The sequence below is a fragment of the Camelus dromedarius genome, chromosome 25, assembly GCF_036321535.1.
Source record: "Camelus dromedarius isolate mCamDro1 chromosome 25, mCamDro1.pat, whole genome shotgun sequence".
Classification (NCBI taxonomy): domain Eukaryota; kingdom Metazoa; phylum Chordata; class Mammalia; order Artiodactyla; family Camelidae; genus Camelus; species Camelus dromedarius.
In genome coordinates this window covers 16691271-16710026 of record NC_087460.1, presented here as the reverse complement: position 1 = coordinate 16710026, position 18756 = coordinate 16691271, and the positions used below count along the sequence as shown (strand labels likewise).

The following is an 18756-nucleotide window of genomic DNA, read 5'->3' as shown; positions in this document are numbered from 1 at the left end:
ATCCTCTGGTTCCACGACAAGGTCCCAGCCCTTCTCCCAACCCCTGGATAAGAGGTTCTGACTTTTATCATCGACTTCCTGTCTCTTCCCCTCTGCCCTTCTCTTCAACAACGCTTTATGCAGATCATTGCCAAATACGCAACCATGGTTCCAACCTCCCTCCTGGCTTTTGTCCTTTGTTTCCAATTACTGATTGATGTTTAGAAACGTGTGACTTCCTGGCAGCCAGTTTCTACCATATCTGCAAACCGGTGCATCCATCATGTCTTTCCATCTCTTTGCTCTAACCCAGCTGCTTATCCTGACTTCCATATTGCAATGAACGATATCCCACTGTGCCTTCAGTCACCTGGGCTGGGAACTTCTCCACCTTTTTTTTTTTTCTTTTTTTTTTTTTTTTGCATCTCCTTTTTCCTCTTCCCGGTGCACTGGTTACCATGTGCTAATGAATCTGCTTTCGCCATCTCACTTCCTTCCACTAAGTCCCACAGCCACACCTTGGTTTTTCAGGCTCACCCTGGCTCACACGGCCAAATGGTCTGATCAGGGCTGCCTGACAAATTTTTCCACTTGAACTCATCATTTCCTTCTGCAAAAGGCTGTCGAGGGCACCGTACAGGCACGTGAGGTACCACAGTTGGGCCCCTTTCTCTTCTTGCCTGCCTTTTCACCCACTGCTCCCCCGTTTGTAGCTCAAGTTCGGCTCAACTGCATTACTCATCTTTCACTCTGTCTCCACGTGTTCTCAGTTACGGTGTTTCTGTTCGGAATGCCTAGACTTCTAAGCTGTTGAACTACTACCTTCTCTCTGAGACCCGGATCTAAAGCCACGGCTCCACAAACTCAGTCTTCTCTGATCTCCCAAACCAGAAGCAAACACATCTGCTCCTAAGTTCCTCAGCCACACTTAGCTGCATGGTGCTGTGCACATTTTTCATTGACTTAGCTCCTCTGTTGGATGTGCATTGCTGTATTAGAGAAAGTATATGAACTTTATGTTCACGTAGACATGGGTCTACACTGGGTCCACATCCTGGCTTTGTGATCTTGGCCAAGTCTTCTTTCACTTTGAAAGTGAGGAATGTAATGCCATGTTTGGGGGTCGCGGTAGGTATAAATGAAATCGTGCTTATAGAAATTCCTAGCTCAATGCTCAGCTGAGCCTAAAAACTCAATACAGGTTGACTTATCTTCTTTAAGGAGATCCAGATCTACGTCTTATCCATTTTTATGCCTTCGTAGTATGTATTAGAGATCATTCATAAATATTTGCTTTAATGAATGACTATCCAGTTAGCCACCTCCAAATTAACATTGTCTCTATACTGATGTGGCTTATAATCTATAAAAGGATTATATATAATCCTATAAGCAAGTCAAGTCCTAAATTGATATATTCTACAGACAAAAAACTTAGATGCATTAATTCCAAGTTATTCCAAGTTCTGTCACATGTAAGGTATTGTTTCTGTGGCAAACACGTGTCCACAGTGATATACGGTTATATACCAGGAGGTACAAGGAGGTATTAGATCAACATGATCTATTTTCCAGAATCTTAACATTTATTCAAAAATTTGAGAGGTAAGTTAACCTAAGAGCATATATAAATAGTACTTTTATATTAGAACATTAAATAGAATATTGAAAGTAAAACAAATTTAGTGTGAACATTTGAAGTAAAATAGAAACTTATTTAAATACTGAAAAGTGGTTCCAGGCTCTTCTAGCTGCTAATCCCTGTGACCTCAGGGACGTAAGAGTTCTTTACTCTCTGTCCTCAAAGGACCTTCAGCAGAAACATGTGAGAAGTGTTATGATAACGAGTATCTAGATGTGCATTCATTCCTGGAATCACTTACCTCATAGAAGATCTACTATATACCGTATATATTATAAGAGCTTAATTACAAGAATGATTTAAACACTTGGGATATTTGGGATTTGTACTACATAGGCTGTAAGATAGTTGTGATTAATCTAGAAATGGTCCTTGAAAGATTGAGTGTTAAATTGGGATCCAAAGGGGGAGATAGTATCAAACAACAGAGGAGAGAATTGGCCCCAGAAATGTTCCAAGCGCACCCATAGTAGCAAGAGAGTGGGTATATATTGTGACGGGCAATGGGAGCAGATGGGACTTTCCTGCCCTTGACGACAATGAAGATGCTTGAGAGTTATGATTCAGGGAACAGTTGCCAGTGATCCAGAAGGTGGTCGCAATAGGGTGATGATCAGCAGATGACAGAGCTGAAGCAGCGAGCATAGAAACAGATTGCCTCTGCTGTCCACATTAGCTATTAATTTTGAATGACTAGGGGTTGGAAATCCAGTGAAAAGGAGATGTTGACAGACCAGCGGTGACAAAATAGCAAAATGGAGAAAGGATGTGATGATAGGTCAGAATTCCTATCATAAGGAGAGTCAGGTTCCTAGAGTTAAAGATCTTTCTGGATGATTTAATAGGAGATAAAGGCTATATTGGGGGGTGGGCTATGTTCTCCTCTTGGTATATTAGTCCCTTATCTGTACTTTATGCATATTTTAGTGTCTTTATTATCTACGCTTATTCATTAAAGTCATTCAATGGAGAAATCATCAGTGTGATGGTGGTTGAAACCACGGGAATGGGTGATAACGTCTGGTGTGCAAGACCCAGTGCAGATGAGACAACTGGTTTCCCTCCGTTGCCTTCCCCCTCCGCTGCCCCGGTCCCCTGGACTCCCACCCTTAGCCTCTTCCCCCCCAGTCTTCCTCCGAATCCTGCCACAGGAAGGTACTTAAAGCACAGCTCCCCGTCTGCTAGTCTCCACTCCAAAGGCTTCAGAATAAAGTGCAGGCTTCTTAGCTTTGTGTTTAAAGCTTTTCCTGGTTTGTGCCAAATGTACCGTTTCATCCTCATTGCTGAGTGTTCCCTCCTGGCCACAGCAGAGGAGTGGACACTCCCTCCAACAGGGTGTCTGCTTTCATCTCTACCTTTGCTGTGCCATTTCCTCCACCCCGAGGCAAAAGAACATGGCTTTGGAGTCAGAAGAATTTTTATTTAAATACTGGCTGACTTTCCCACTCAATTTAGGAGTTCACTTGAGCAATTAATGGACTCCCTCTGAATCTGTTTCCTCGCGTGCTAATAGGTCATATTGGATTATTGTGATTACTAGAGCATATTTAGACGTCTTATAGTTGTCAGCAAACGTAGCTGCTCAGTAAAAATTAAGCCCCTTTTCGTACCATTTATCACTTCTCCATTTGTCGTCATCATGTACCATAAGCCAGACATCAAAAGTTTTATGCCTCTTTGAAACCTTTTAAAATATACCTGTTCATTTGGCTCTCTCTCCTTCGTGCTTCTTTGGATGTTTATACCATTTCAGAATATAACCCAAGTTGTCTGTTTCCTCGACCATACTGCAGATTAACTGATAGATGACATTGCCTTTATAATCCTATATACCTTACAACAGGTAGGCAACTGTTTGAACTGAATTCTAGGAGAAGTCTACTTTAAAATTTTCTCTTTTTTTTTTTTTTTTGGTAATAGCTCTATTGAAATATAATTTACATACCTCACCACTCACCCATTTAAAGTGTACAGTTCAATGGGTTTAGCGTAGTCAGAGTTGTGCACCCATCATCACAGTCAATTTTAGAACATTTTCATTGCCCTCATACCCTTTAGCCATCACTGCTCCTTTCCTTCGCACCAAACCTTCCATCCTCCACAGCCCACATCTAGAGATGTGCCTGTCCTGGACATTTCATATACATGGAATCATGTAACCTGTGGTCTTCTGTCACTTGTTTCTATCACTTTTGTTTTCACAGTTCATGTTGCAGCATGTATCAGCTCCTCCTTTCTTTTTATTGCAGAAAAATATCCATTGTATGGATATACCGTTATTTTGTTTATCTTTTCATCAGATGAAGAGCATTTGAGTTGTTTAAGCTTTGGGGCTGTTATGAATAATGCTGCTGTGAACATTCATGTATGTGCTTTCGTGTGAACATACGTTTTTCTCGTGTGTGTGTGTGTGTGTGTGTATGAACCTATGTTTTTCTCTTGTCTGTATATATATATACACCCAGGAGTGGAGCTGCTGGTACATGTGGTAACTGTACGTTCAGCCTTCTGAGGAACTGCCAAATGTTTTCCAAAGCTGTGCTGTTTCACATTTCCATCAGTGGTGTATGAGGGCTCCAAAGTATCCATGTTGTCATCAACATTGCTGTTCTCTGTTTTCGATTATGGCCATCCTAATGGAACAATATTTTATTAGTGACGTTCTTTTCTAATATTATTTTTTGTATTTTTATTGAAGTACAGTCATTACAATGTTGTGTCAATTTCTGGTACACAGCACAGAAGTTCATTCATACATATACATACATATGTTCGTTTATTCTTAATTCGTCAGTCAGTATTCTGTTCAGTGCTGACCATGTACCAGGCATCATTCTAAGCTGTTGGGACCACTGGTGAAGAAAAGAGACAATATCCCTGCCCGTGGAGATGCAATAGATAATGAACATAAGAAGCTTACATCTAAGTTCCTGGATAAAATGATACTTCTTTCTTCTGTGCTGATTAGCAGGCTGAGATTTTTCTTGCACAAGCATTTTTTCCTCTATCTGAGACTTGAGGTCCAGTTTAATGGAACACCTTTGACATGGCTCTGTTCAGTCTGGTAGGGGGGTGATAAACACTCTAGGGAAAAGAAAGGAAAAAGGAAAAAGTGATCAAAAGTACCAGCAAAAAGGAAAGGACAGAAGAGTGGATTAAATAAAGTGATAGAGGCCAGCCACATTGAGAAGTTGAGTTAGTCAAAGAGATACTCAGAGAAGAGTATTGTGGGCAGAGGAAACTGCCAGTTCAAAGGCCCTGAGGCAGGCGTCTGAGCATGTGGAACATCAAGGGGGCCATTGTGGCTGGACAAGCATTAGCGAGGGAGAGGGTGGTGGGAGACAGGGTCAGAGAGGCTGGAGGGCCAGATCGCTTAGGGTCCAGCAAACAGATACTGCCTGGGACGTACCTAAACTCAGCAATTATCCATTGTTTTTCCAAAATTCAAACTTCCCCGGGCGTCCTGTGTTTTACCTGGCAACCCTCCTTGTCAGCCGTTGCAAGAACTCGGCCCTTTATGTTGAGGAGGTGAGGAGCCACTGCAGGGTTCAGGGCACAGGAGAGACACCTCAGGTTTTTACTGGATCCGTCTGGCTGCTGTGTTGAGAACAGGCCGTAGAGAGCAGAAGTGGAGACAGGGAGCCCTGGGGATTATTTCTGTAATCCAGGTGGGAGGCAGTGATGGCTCAGACCAGAGGGGGCGCCGTGGAGGTGGCGAGAAGCAATGAGATTCTGGATGGATGTTGAAGACAGAGCCCAAAGAATTTCAGTGTGAATTGGATGTGGCCTGTGAGAGGCGGGAGGACTCAGGGATGACTCCGCGACGTCTGGCTTGGACAGCTGGAGGAGCAGAGATGCCATGGAAAGGAGAGAGGACGTGGGTGGAGCGGCTTTGGGGAAGAGGACTGGATTTCCTTTGAAGCACGCTGAGCTGATGATAGGTCAAATAAGATGAGGCAGAGCCACCAGCCAGCTAAATTTTATGGTATTTCCCGTAAAAATATCCAGTAATATAATTTAAAAGGTCATGCCTTCATTGGGGACAGATTTTCTCTTTTTTTAAAAAACTTATTGTACTTTGTATCTTTTTGTTTAAAGGATCTTCTTCATGTTGAATGGCCACATGGCATTTTTTTTTTAATATGCTTAGGAAAAGAGTAGCCAGGTTTGGAATTCAATTTCCAGATTGCTTCTCCAGTATCTGAGCTGCAAAACCAGACTGAATCCCGACATCCCATTTTACTTGGCAGCCTAATTCATTTTTTCCGTAGATGTTTTTCTTCATCTCCATTCATTTCCTTTCATCCATCCTTCAATCTTTGAGAGAAAAAAAGTCTTACTACCCAGATCCTCTCCTCAGTGTCCTTCACGTGGCTACAAATACACCCAGGGGAAATTGAGCCGCTCAGCCCCTCCCCAAAATGCCTGGAACACGGTCGTCTAAGGGGTGGGACGAGCCTGTGAGTCCTTGTTGCCCCGGGAGCCCAGATCGCTGTGGTCACTTACTTGCCCTGCACTGATTACAAGTGGTTTTGAAAAGATGACTCTCTTAGATGCCTTCTCGCTTTTTACCCAAGTTCTTGGATAAAAATGAGATTCTTTTTTTCCTGTCTTGATTACCAAGCATGCCTTTTCTCGCACAATCATTTTGACTTCTTTTTCTTCGACTTTGTGGTCCAGTTTAATTGGACAGTTTTGATATGGCTATATTTAAAATTATCTGCAAATTTTACATCTGTCATCGGATTGTGTATTTCCAAGGATCCATGGAGGGGAAAAATGTTAATTGGGGAGAAATTAAAAACTCTGGCATTTTTTCTGGAGGACTTGTGTACCCTGTTGTTTTTAATCATAGCATCTTAAAGTATCATACACTTGCAGAAAGCATTTTTTCCACAATAATTATGCTTTGTTTTTATTCCAAGAGGGGAGTGCTGATTAAATGACAAATTATACACGTTGTGTCCCCTGTGTTTTGCAGGACTCGAGAGGGACAAGTTTGATAATAAAACGGTTTCTTTTGAGGAGCACATCAAGTCGGAACACAACATGTGGCATTATCTGTACTTCCTCGTTCTGGTGAAGGTCAAGGACCCCACGGAGTACACCGGACCTGAAAGTTACGTGGCTCAGATGATTGTGGTGAGTGCCTGGAGGGTGTGAGTCTGTGACTACGTTGCATTTCGTTTTTTTCATCTCTCTACCCTCCCGTTCTCCCAGAATGTAAAGATTCTAACAGTTATTTTGTTAACTTCTAAATAGGACTGTCAGTCTTTGAAGAACCCCTATACTGGCCAAATCATTGGTTCCCAGTGGGCTTCTTGGTTATACAAACCACGTCTAAGGCTCAGGTGCAGGAATATTTCCTGAAAAATTCTCTGTGCAGTGACTGGCACTGTCTCAGTCATGACTGTCATCTTCTGACCCCATGCCTCCTGTCATCACTGCTGTCTCAGTTCCCAAAACCTGAAACTTTCCCATTGGCAAAAGAAGACTCATAATTTAAGAAATTTCTTGAATTTCAGAAATCAGCGGTTTAAGCAATTAAACTGTGTTTGGGGAGAGGAGAATGTTCAGTCCCAGTGGGAGAGCATTGGCTTTTTGTCAGCATACATTTTGGGTAGATTTACCAGGATAGGTCTGCACTGACCCACTACCTTCAGTTGCTTGTAACTCCTCATTAAGCTCAGTAGCATCCCCCAGAGGGTCTGGTGGTCCATGATTCGAAATTTCTTCTTTCATAGATGAGAACTAACTGGCTTAAAGAGAAGTCAACGTTGCAGCTTTAGTGTATCCATGATACACATTTAGTGAATACTGTTGCATCTGATATAAATTCTTATATTCTTGTGTTCAACATAGCTGTATATTGGATTTTTTCTCAGAATCACCCTCCAAACTTGTGTCAACCATTTAAAAGTGAAGCCTCAGAAGAGTCATGACCCTCTTTGATGCTGAGTCCCAAGGATAACGTTTAGTAAAGACCAAAGGGTCAGGAGAGCCAGGTGACAGTGGATCCCTAGCCTTCCCTCCAGGAGCCTGTCCTCCTCTTGGGAAGATGTGAACTACAACATAGGCGACAACCGAAGAATATTTTTAGCGGCTAATACCTCACTAAGTGCAAGTTAATATTGCAATAGTTTACCTTACCTGACGATATTCTTGTGTCACAGGAGAGCTACATGTAAATGGAATCTTTGTAGTTCAGCATTTTTCATGATTTTTTATTATTGACTTGCATCCTGCTGTAAGTTATTCTGTCTCCATTCTTCACATGACTGTGGGCAGAACCTGACATTGTTTCTTTTTCCACTTATCCTTTTCTGCCCTCTCTCCCTTCTTTTCTAGGGGTAAAGGTAATCACTTCGAGGGTATGCACTCATCGTCATTATTTCTACATTCTTGAGCTCAAGATGCTCAGAGACTGTTTGTGTGAAACATTTTGTTTCTGCTGTCTCTAGGAAAATCATGTAAAGCATTACATTTAAAATGTGACCTCACATTGCTGTATTTTATCAAAGTTTGAAGTTTAAATTTAATTAATACATATTTTTCGGGCATTCATTATGTCCCGTGGACTAAAAGATATCAGCGAATACACTGAAGAGTCTGAAACATTCCTTCTCTGCCAAGGAGCTTAGAGCTTACTAAGAAAGGGAGGGGAATAATCGAATGTAGAGCAGGCTAGGTTCCCTAAGAATGGAACAGCTGAAAACCCATGAAGGCTTAAAGATGTAGCATGACTTCCAGCTGAGAGGTGGTGGAGGGAAACTGATGTGTGTGTGTGTGTGTGTGTGTGTGTGTGTGTTGGGGAGCAATACATGAGACAGGGCAGGATTTGTGCAGATGGGGAGTGTCTGCTGGATTAAGAGTGGGTTCCTGTAAGAGGGAGAAGTCTGAGCAGAAGCATAAAAATGGGACATTGAGGCACTCGGGGGATAGTTAATTGCCTAGTTTCACTGACATGGTTAACTTGTAAGGAAGCTCTAAGAGATATGACAAAAAAAAATAATAGATTGCACTTTGGAGTAAGAAGTGTAGGTGCGTGGGCGTCATTTTGTCTCAGCAGTGAGAAGCCACTGAAGGTTTTCCCTAAGGGAAGAATGTGGCCCAGAACACTACCCAGGCAGCAGTGTGTAGGCTGGTTTGGAGAAGGGAAGGGGGAAGTCAGGGGTATTTGGTAACCGAGGAGACTAGGGAAGAGGACGTGGAGGAGCAGGGGAGGTGGAGGGCTGAAAGAGGAGCTGGAGGTGCCCGACCCTGCGAGTCTGGTCATTGGGGGAAAGGTATGAATACGTTTCAGAAAGTCTCAGTTGGGAGAAGCCAGTCAGAGAAGAAGACTTGTTGATTTTGGAATGAGAGTCATGGATTAGGAGAGACGGTGTAATGACAGCAGCCTGAGCCTTACAGCCAGAAAGATCTGGACTCAGACGCTGGCTCTATCACGTTCCTGCCTTGTGGTCTTAATATCTTGGGTGAGTCTTTGAACCTCCCTGAGACACTGCCTCCTCTCCTAAAAGGCAGAAAATTGGTGTGAGATCAGTGAGATGAGAAGTGGAAAATGTCCAGCTCCTGGTAGGTACGTAGTCAGAGACAGTTTTCACTGTGATTGCCCTCGTGGAAGGACAATTGAAGCCATCAGGTAGGGGGAGGTGGGGGAAAGGAGAAATGTAATGAGAGGAGAAGAGAAAGTCAGAGACAGAACCTAGGGGAGCTTCCATTTAGGGAAAAGGAGAAAGACAAGTGAAATAAGTAGAAATAAAGACAATAATAAGTACAGAAGGAAGACCAGGGAGTGGAGTGTGTTAGAAGCCAAGAGATGAGCATTTCGGTGTCAGATTTCAACAGCATCAGTTGATGCAAAGAGGCCATAAAGAAGAGACAGGTCAAAGCCTTTGGGTTTTGTGATAAGGAAATCACTTTACCATGAGAGAGGACCGCTGCGAAAACGTTGACCCATCTTTACCCTTCACATTAGAACCAGCGTTATGCCAGGCTCTTGTGCTTGGCTTTTTAAGACATCCTTACCCATGTTTCTGTCCATCCTTTTCTGTCCAAGTTCTCTCCAGAACCATGACAGGAGGGAGGGGAGCCCACAAGCTTATTCATGAAATGTCTCATTCTCATCCAGGCAGTGCTCATCCAAGGGAACAGGCATCAGTCTTGGATTTTAATGGCCAGGAGAAGGGCGATATTAAGCTTGGCACTGATGGAAACAAACAGTCATTCACATGTAAGAGTGTTCATTTAAAAATAACCTTTTTGGAAAACTTCTCAAAATCTGTGGTTGACAAACCCAATTCAGAAAATCTGTTGCTCCAAGCTTGGGGGAGATTATGGCCTCCTAATCTTTTTTTTTTTTTTTTTTAATTGAAGTATAGTCAGTTACAAAGTGTCAGTTTCTGGGGTACAGTATAATGTCCCAGTCATGCATATACATACATAAATTCATTTTCATATTCTTTTTCATTAAAGGTTATTAGAAGATATTGAATATAGTTCCCTGTGATATACACAGAAATATTTTTTAATCTCTTTTTATATATAGTGGCTAACATTTGCAAATCTCAAACTCTCAGATTTATCCCTTCCACCCCTTTTCCCCCAGTAACCATAAGATTGTTTGCTATGTCTGTGAGTCTCTTTCTGTTTTGTAGATGAGTTCATTAGTGCCCTCTTTTTTTTCTTTTTTGTAGATTCCACATATAAGTGATATCATATGGTATTTTTCTTTCTCTTTCTGGTTTACTTCACTTAGAATGACAGTCTCCAGGTCCATCCATGTTGCTGCAAATGGCATTATTTTATTCTTTTTTTATGGCTGAGTAGTATTCCATTGTAGAAATATACCACAGCTTCTTTATCCAGTCATCTGTCAATGGACATTTAGGTGGTTTCCGTGTCTTGGCTATTGTAAATAGTGCTGCTGTGAACATTGGGGTACATGTATCTTTTCAAATTAGAATTCTATCCAGATATGTGCCTAGGAGTGGGATTGCTGGATCATAGGGTAAGTCTATTTTTAGTCTTTTGAGGAATCTCCATACTGTTTTCCATAATGGCTGCACCAAACTACATTCCCACCAGCAGTGTAAGAGGGTTCACTTTTCTCCACACCCTCTCCAGCATTTGTCATTCATGGACTTTTGAATAATGGCCATTCTGACTGGTGTGAGGCGATACCTCGTTGTAGTTTTGATTTGCATTCCTCTGATAATTAGCGATATTGAGCGTCTTTTCATGTGCCTATTGGCCATTTGTATGTCTTCATTGGAGAATTGCTTGTTTAGGTCTTCTGTATGACCTCCTAATCTTGAGCCTCCCGGAGAGAGAGAAGATTTTAGAGCACATGGCAAGTTGAAGCATGCCTAAAGCTCAGTTCAAAGACTGTATTTTCTCTCTCTCTCCAGGTCAGAGGCAACTACTCTTAACAGTTTGGTAGAAAACCTTCCAGACATTTTCCTACCACTTTTGTTTTGGGGCCTTAAAAATAGATTCATTTACCAAGTTGATGCAAGTGCCTGTTTATCAACAGAGCTTTAAGAGGAAGTTTTTACTTATTCACCATTGGTGTAGCTTTTATCCTCAAGGATTTATGCAGAAGAAAATTTAAAAGTTCTTCATATTGGTCACAAAACAGCTCATCTTATTTCTACTGCTCTTTAAGTAAATCTAGGGGCCTTTGGCAAATGCTTCCTGTCTTCTGGTGAAATGAGAAAAACAAGAATATAACAAGTTTGGGAATGTTTCTCCCCTCTGAATATGTTTTCACTGCCAATACTTCAACTTTATTCTTTTGTTTCCAGATCCATAGGGAATATTTATACTAATAAGCATTAAAACATACATTCTAAACAAGTTAACGTATTGCTTCTAGGGGTTAGAATCTTAGGAAATGTATTTAAGCCTCTCCATCCATCCAGTGATGGGATCAAGACTCTGAAATATTAACAGAAACTTAAAACTTCCTCGCCCCTGCCTTCCAACCCTACACCAAGGTGTTCAATTATCCACTGTCTCAGTGTCTGAATTAACACAAAGCACCTTCTGGGATATTGTTAGGGGCAATAGGAGAAGATCAGGGTACTTGGGGAATATATTTTCTTCTGGCAAACAAACTGTCATTTTTGATAAGGGAATTGATATTTTGAGCTAGTATTTATTGAGGACAGAAAGTGAGAGAGGGAAAAAGAAGCACCACGCAGGAAAGTAAAAATAATGAAAGAGAAGCCAATAAACTCAGAGGAAAGGGTATGAGAGGGTAAATCCTGCAGCCTGTACCACTAATGGCCTGTGAGCATCACTAAACCCTTTTGCTTCTCCCATTACCCAAAGTATGGAACCAAAGAGGAACAAACAAAATTGAGATCATTAGAAAAAGTGCCCAAGGCTTTTAGATGTTTCTCTAACATTTTGGGGGACATTTCCAGTGTTCATTTGCTGAGATATGTTAGGAGCCTTTGGGGATATTTAGTACTTAATTTGACAAACAGTGATCTCAAAACCAGAGGTGCCTAGAAGAGCAGGTGCCGTGTGTATTCAGAGAACTGCCCACGTGTTCTGCATACGGGGCCGCAGCCCGGACCCTGGCTGGCCACACCTCATGACCATGGCTTTGCAGGGACCATTTCCTTATTTTAGTGCAAAGCACCTTTTAAGCTCTTCCACTTACTTGACTGAAAACTGTTTCCGGACTTTTCTGGCGATGTCAGCTGGGACAATGTCACCCATGCTTTTGTTAACGTAAGTATTGTGTGTCCCGACACAAAAAATAATTGTCAATTTCTTGAAAACCACAACCAGGAATTGAGTAGCTCTTTGTTCTGTATAATACCAGGGCGGGTGACATCGTACTCTCTATTAAAAGCAATTCGACAAATAGTGAGTGCTTCCTATATGCTAGCTGTTGTGCTGTGGGTTTTAATATATAAGGACGAATAAGAAACAGTCTCTTCCCTCAGGAAGTTCAAAACATTTATTGAATGAATAAATAAAATAATGAGTGAATTAACAAATGAACTTTTTTTTTTAGCCCTCTGGTAGTTGGATGTAATTTATAGAAAGATACCCCAAAGTAGCTGCAGGAAATTTAGAATATGGATTTCTCATTAAGTAGATGTCATCTTTCCCCTCTTTTAAAATCGGAAGATAAAGATGCAGCAGGAGGGTTATGCCACCTGAACCACGTATAATGAATGCAGTATTAAAAATCAGATGGCTGATTTGAGAGACAGGCGACTTAATCCCTCTTGTCTCCCAGTGTTTCTCAAACCCGGCTCCTCCCACACATGCGCAGATCCTCAGGCGTGCGTCTGAGGCTGCTTTCCTCACGGAAAGACAAGCAGATACAACTGGTGGGGTTTTCAGCGTAATTCATCCTTCAGAACGAATGATTCCTTGCATGATCAAGACCTCAGAAAGAGAGGGATCTTCCTTTTAATGAGATAGAAAAGAAATCAAGTCACCCGTGAGGAAGGAAAAGAGCGAAGAACTTTTCAGATGTTACTTTCTGTGTATGAAACTCAAAATCAATCTTTTAGTTAAACTAAATTTTTGAGCAGTAACTGTTGGAAGGGGGAGATATTTGGGCTCATGAAAGACATCAGGTCCTCTAGGATTTATATGCACCCCCTCCTGCGTTAGCGCCACTTGCCAGCTTAATTTCTGCATTATTGTTATGGGTCATAATTATGAAATTACATGTTCTGATTCTATTATTTCCAATGCATGCTAATTGGGTAATTGGAGCTAGTTAAGCCAATTATGTAACTGCTCAATCTTTTAAACCTGATTTAAATATGTTAGAACATAATAAGACACTTTTTAAAATGTTTACATTTCAAGGCAAGCTGCGGGGGTCTTTATAGTTCAAAATGCGCAATTTAGAAGTAAATGCCTAACATTCAAGGAGACGCCACCTCTGTGGCCCACGTTTCAAGTCCAGACATGTGTCTTCAATTTGAAAGGGATCTTTTTCAATTCCCAACTCCGAATTTCATTCTTGTTGTGGGATCTCTCCTCTGCATTATCCTGATTTCCTATTTAGTGTTCATACATAAGATCCACATTTTGGTGCACGCGTTGACGTCTTTCTAATCCTCTTTTCATTTTGTAAAATAGAGATAGAAATGGTAAGTTCTTACCAGTGTGACTGTACACAGAGGCTCCATCTCAATGACTGTCCTCAGTGGAAAGTCAGAGTGAAAGGATTTGGGCCAAATAGTTTTCAGTGAAATTCACAGACAGAAGTGGGATGGGGAGTGAAGAGGGCGGGCAGGTGAGGCGCAGACTGTCATGTCATTGACGACTTCCTGAGTCGGTCAGAAACTGAATCTGCCGGTGTGCAGGTAATAGTCCTCGAAGTTCAAGAAGCCAGAGCGGCCCTTGCTGGTTTTTCTCATCGGTGTCTACGGAGCAGCTCGGTGTAAAGGAAGGAGCCCGGGCACTGGAGTCTGAAGCTGGACTTCCTAGGATTTCCATTTACAGGATTGGCGACTTGACTTAATCCCTCTGCCCTTCACGTGACCCATCGATGCAAAGAAGTATGCTCTGGCAGTCAGCACTCAGAACAGAAGCAGCTGAATTGTGCCCGGATCCTGGCTGCTGGATTGTGGGGGAGAAGGGGGAGGCAGGAATTCCAGGGGAAGAAGAACCTGGGCAGAGAAGGCTGCAGGGTCATGGGGTCGGGAGTGGATTCGGAGCACTTGGGACAGTGGCTGATTTGGCAACTAGGAAATACTGCAGTAGCTTTAGCAACCAGTACAGCTGTGTCTATGCAAACGAGCTAAATATTGGCCCTGCATATACTACGACTTTCCTTGCAGAGCTGCTGTGAGGGTGAAATCAAATCATGCATGCTCACAGTACTGACAGTACCGACAGGATGTAAACTGCCGTTTGACGAGTGCTGACTGTGCCCGATGCTGTGCTAAGCGTTCGGCATGCATGATCTCTTTAAAGGCCTTGTACCAACCCTCGGAGGCAGTCTGTTATGATTATCCCCATTGCGCACATGAGGAGGCTGGGCTTAGAGAGGACTGGCCACTGGCCCCAAGTTGCACAGCCAGCGGAAAGGATGCTGCATCCGTTAACGTGCTGGGCATGCGCAAGTGGTGGTCAGTGCGTGTGCTGTTGTTCTTCGATGCCCCATGGCGTAAAAAGCTAGCAGCATTGCTCCCTGAGAAGGGGGCGCCCTGCACTCAGCACAAGCCTCGTGCCTGGCAGTCCAGGGCCGGGGGTAACCTGGCTGGGAGACAGGAAGTCAGCAGACAAGCCCACAATGGCAGGAAGTCCTGAGAGGAATTCAAATAGGAAAACTGTCCTTGTTCAGAGCTGGCTGGTGACTGCAAGCTTCCTGCAAAGATTATTATTATAGTCGCAGGAGAGAAAGACAGAAGCTACAGGACGTTTCCATTTAATTTGACAAGCATTTGCTGGGGAACTGTGCACGGGGCACTGACAGAAACAAGAAAAAAAGATGGTCACTGCCCTTACAGAACCACAATGTACTAGAAAGGGCAGCTGTATTCACCAGAAACTTTAGTGCAAATCAGAACTCTCATGAGTGAGATAATAGACGTATCGGCACAAGGTAGCTGGAGAAATCTGAAAACAAATTATACCATTACACCCCTGACTTATTAAAACCCTTCAGCGGTACTTAGAATACAATCCAGGCTCCTTCCCGTGGTCCCCTTATGCCATCTGGCCCCCCCCTGCTTCCCTCCCATCCCATCCCATCCCACCTTCCTTAGCCAGTGACAGTTCAACCACATTGGCCCTTTGAGAAGATCTCAAAAATGCCATGCTTTTCCCTGGTACCTTGGCATACAGGTGCCTTCTACTCACAGCTGTTGTCCGCCCGGTCTTTCCGCGCCTGGCACCTTGCTGACACCCCCATTCTGGTTACTTTCTGTCCTGTTACTCACTAGAGCACTTGGATCAATCTGACCTCACATCATTTTATACTTACTGAAGTGTGTATTCCTCTCCACTCTGACTCAGGCATTTACACGTCTGTTTTGTTCACTGCTGATCCCCAGCCCCTGTATCAATGCCCAGCACACTGTCGTAGGCACTTGGTCTAGATCTGTTGAACAAAGTGAGTAAGACATTGAGGTACTGGGGCTCAGGTGACGGACAATTGCACAGAGAGGATTTGGAGGAGAGTTGGATTTTCAGAAAGAAGGAGGATTTTGCCAGAAGGGATGGGGAAGAATATATTCCAGGCAAAGTGTGTCTCTTAAAGGGAAAGAGTGAGTAAACAAAAAGAAAAAACTAAGTGTTTGATATATGCTAGCAGCTTGGCATGTTACCCTATTTTATGTAAATGGAGGCTCAAAGAAGCTCATGACTTACCCAAGATGCTCAATAAATAAGACTTGAGCCAGGATCGAAACACAGATTTTTCTGGGGCCTTTGTACATGATTTTACCTTTAGCTGTGCCGTCTCCTAGTGAAGAATCAGGTAGAATGACTAAGGTCCACTATGTGTAAGTCCAATGTTGGAGAAAAGGTAGCGAAAAAACCCCAAACCAAACCAAAACACACCCTTTGGAAGGGGGAAAGCTCTTCCTGCTTCTTAATATGTGTTTTAAGGAATTAGAATCCTTAGTTTCTAAGCTGCAGTGATTGAAATATGATCCAAAATGCCTTGAAAATGAAGACCAAGAAATTATTTTCCATCGGTTAAAGATTTGTTCATCCAAGAAACAAAGGCTTGCAGGCTGAGTGCTCACCGTACTCCAGGCTCTGGGCTGCCCAGGGGTTCCAGGCTGAGGCACATACCCTAACTTCCTTCAGGAAGCTTTGGTGAAATACAGCAGACAGAGAAGTCCAGTGAAGGAGTGGTCACAGCACAGCACAGCGGTGGAAGGGGAGGCTTCGGTCAGGCCTGGATGCCTGAGTGAGTCGGTAAAGGAGGAGGGAGCAGGTCGAAGGAGCAGGTCTAGGGAAAGACTGAGGCTGTCCAGGAGGTAACTGTTACCAGGAGCCAGATGGCATGGATTATGTGTGCTTGGAGGTCTTTATCCTGAACCAAGCTAAGGGGAACCCTTCAGAGATATTAAAGCAAAGAGACAAGGTCAGATGTGTATTTTAAAAAACATATTCCATGGCAGTGTAAGAAATGTATTCAAGGGGGCCATCCTGGACCAAGAGAAAATAACAGAAAGATTTCATTACCCAGCAAGAAGATGACAGCTGGTATGAAATGCCGCTGGAGATGGAGAAGAAATGATGCGTGTGAAGAGATTCAGGTAGAAGATTTAGTGACGGCAAGAGGAAGGGGGTTTCAGTCTCTGGCGCTGAATAGTTGGCAGGGGGTGGGGGTGGGGAGGGGGTTTGAGCCCAAATCCGAGGGATTTCCCTGGGGCAGTTGAGGAGATGTGATCATCTCAGTCTGCCTCATAGTGTCCAAGTGCACAGGTCCAATGTGGGTGTCCAAGTACATATGTTCAATAAGGAATTGAATTCCCATAAAGAGTTAGAAAAGATCGACTCCCACCAGAGTGAGATTTCAGGAGCATAGAACAGTGCCTGGTATATGGTAGATACTCAGTATCGATTTGTTAAGTCTGTAAGTCTGATCATAAAGTCTGTAAGTCACTGGAGTATACCTGGTGGTTGAAATTACAGATTCGGATGGGGCTTTCCAAGGAAGACTATACAGAGTGAGTAAATCAGAGAAATTGTACTCTCAGACAGAAGGACATAGAACTGTAACTGTTATTTAATACTAATAGTAACAACTAATGATAATAATGGTGTGAAGGATCTAATTAATACTAATAATACCTAATATAATAGTAATATATAGGATCTATTTAATACTACTAGTAACAATTAATGACAATAATAATGTATAGGGTCATAAAAAAGTATAACCATTGGGAGTTTGAGATTTGCAGATACCAGCTACTATGTATAAAATAGATAAACAAAAGTTTGCACTGTATAGTGCAGGGAACAGTATTCAATATCTTGTAGCAACCTATAATGAAAAAAAATATGAAAAAGAATATATGTATGTATGTATGTGTGTGTGTGTGTATATATATATATGGCTGAAACATTATGCTGTACACCAGAAATTGACACAATGTTGTAAACTGACTTTCACTTTTCATCAGCCAACGAACCTAGAAGGGTTTCTTGGTCAGCTTGTGGATATCTTGTGACCCAACATTGACTAATAAGTTTTCATATGCAACTATGCTGCAAACCCAAATGTTTAGAGCAAAATGATTTGGATTTTGTTCAGTATAGAGGAGCCGCTCTGCTATGGGGACCCATCCTAAGTCATTTATCTGAAACTTGTAAAGGGTTGCTCACATCTCTGATTCTCATAACCTTAATAAAAAGATTTCTTCCCGCTGTGCTGAAGAAAATTCTTGTTTCCCAGTTCCAGCCATTACCGTAAGGTCTTGTTCAATTCTCAGTTGGCTTTCTGGAATAATAATGTCCACATTGTTAGGACTGATACATTTTACTCAGAAATTCTGGCTTTCTTCCAGAGACTAACAGATGCCGTCAAAATGTAAGTTGTGGGAATGAGTGTATACCGTAAAGCCACACGCTTCCGTCTAATGGTCTTTAATAGGCCAGCATAGCCCGTGCCACGTGGCGCATAATTAGTCAGGATGGCAATTAAGCTGAAACGCTACTCTGGTGTTAGGTGAGGTTATCAGACAAGCTAATTTCCACAGGATTGGGGGCTAGTTTTATCTAAGGAAATTCCTGAAACATAATTGCTGAATTTTACCAAAGTGATTCAGCACTTGTATCTCCCAGATGAGTCATTTAATGACATGTTAGTGGAATCAGTTACTTTTATGGAGGTTTAGAGATCAAGGTGTTTTGACATAGTAGGATCTGAGCTAAGTTGCCCCCAGCTCCGAGTCTTGTTTCCTCAACTGTCAATGGGGATCATACTCCTCTTTACCAGGACCCCTGGATGAGTTAAACAAAATCACACGTATCCTCGTGTCTAACACGGCATCTGGCTCCTGGTTATTGCTCAATGAGTGTTTGATCATTCCACTTCTGCTTAAAATATTGGCTCCTTAAAATAACACAGCTGTATTTAAATACTGCTGTGCAGATTCAGAGCATTCTTAAGCCTTTTCTGATTCAGC

General features: G+C 42.5%; 1 protein-coding gene across 1 annotated transcript in view; it reads left to right on the top strand.

Annotated features, from left to right (window-relative positions):
• The window catches only part of ITPR2 (inositol 1,4,5-trisphosphate receptor type 2), a 419018-nt gene that overhangs the window by 364179 nt on the left and 36083 nt on the right, over positions 1-18756 (top strand). Inside the window, exon 55 of the mRNA XM_031443910.2 lies at positions 6603-6763. Within this exon, the coding sequence (XP_031299770.1) occupies positions 6603-6763 (161 nt within the window). The remainder of the gene's footprint in view (positions 1-6602; positions 6764-18756) is intronic.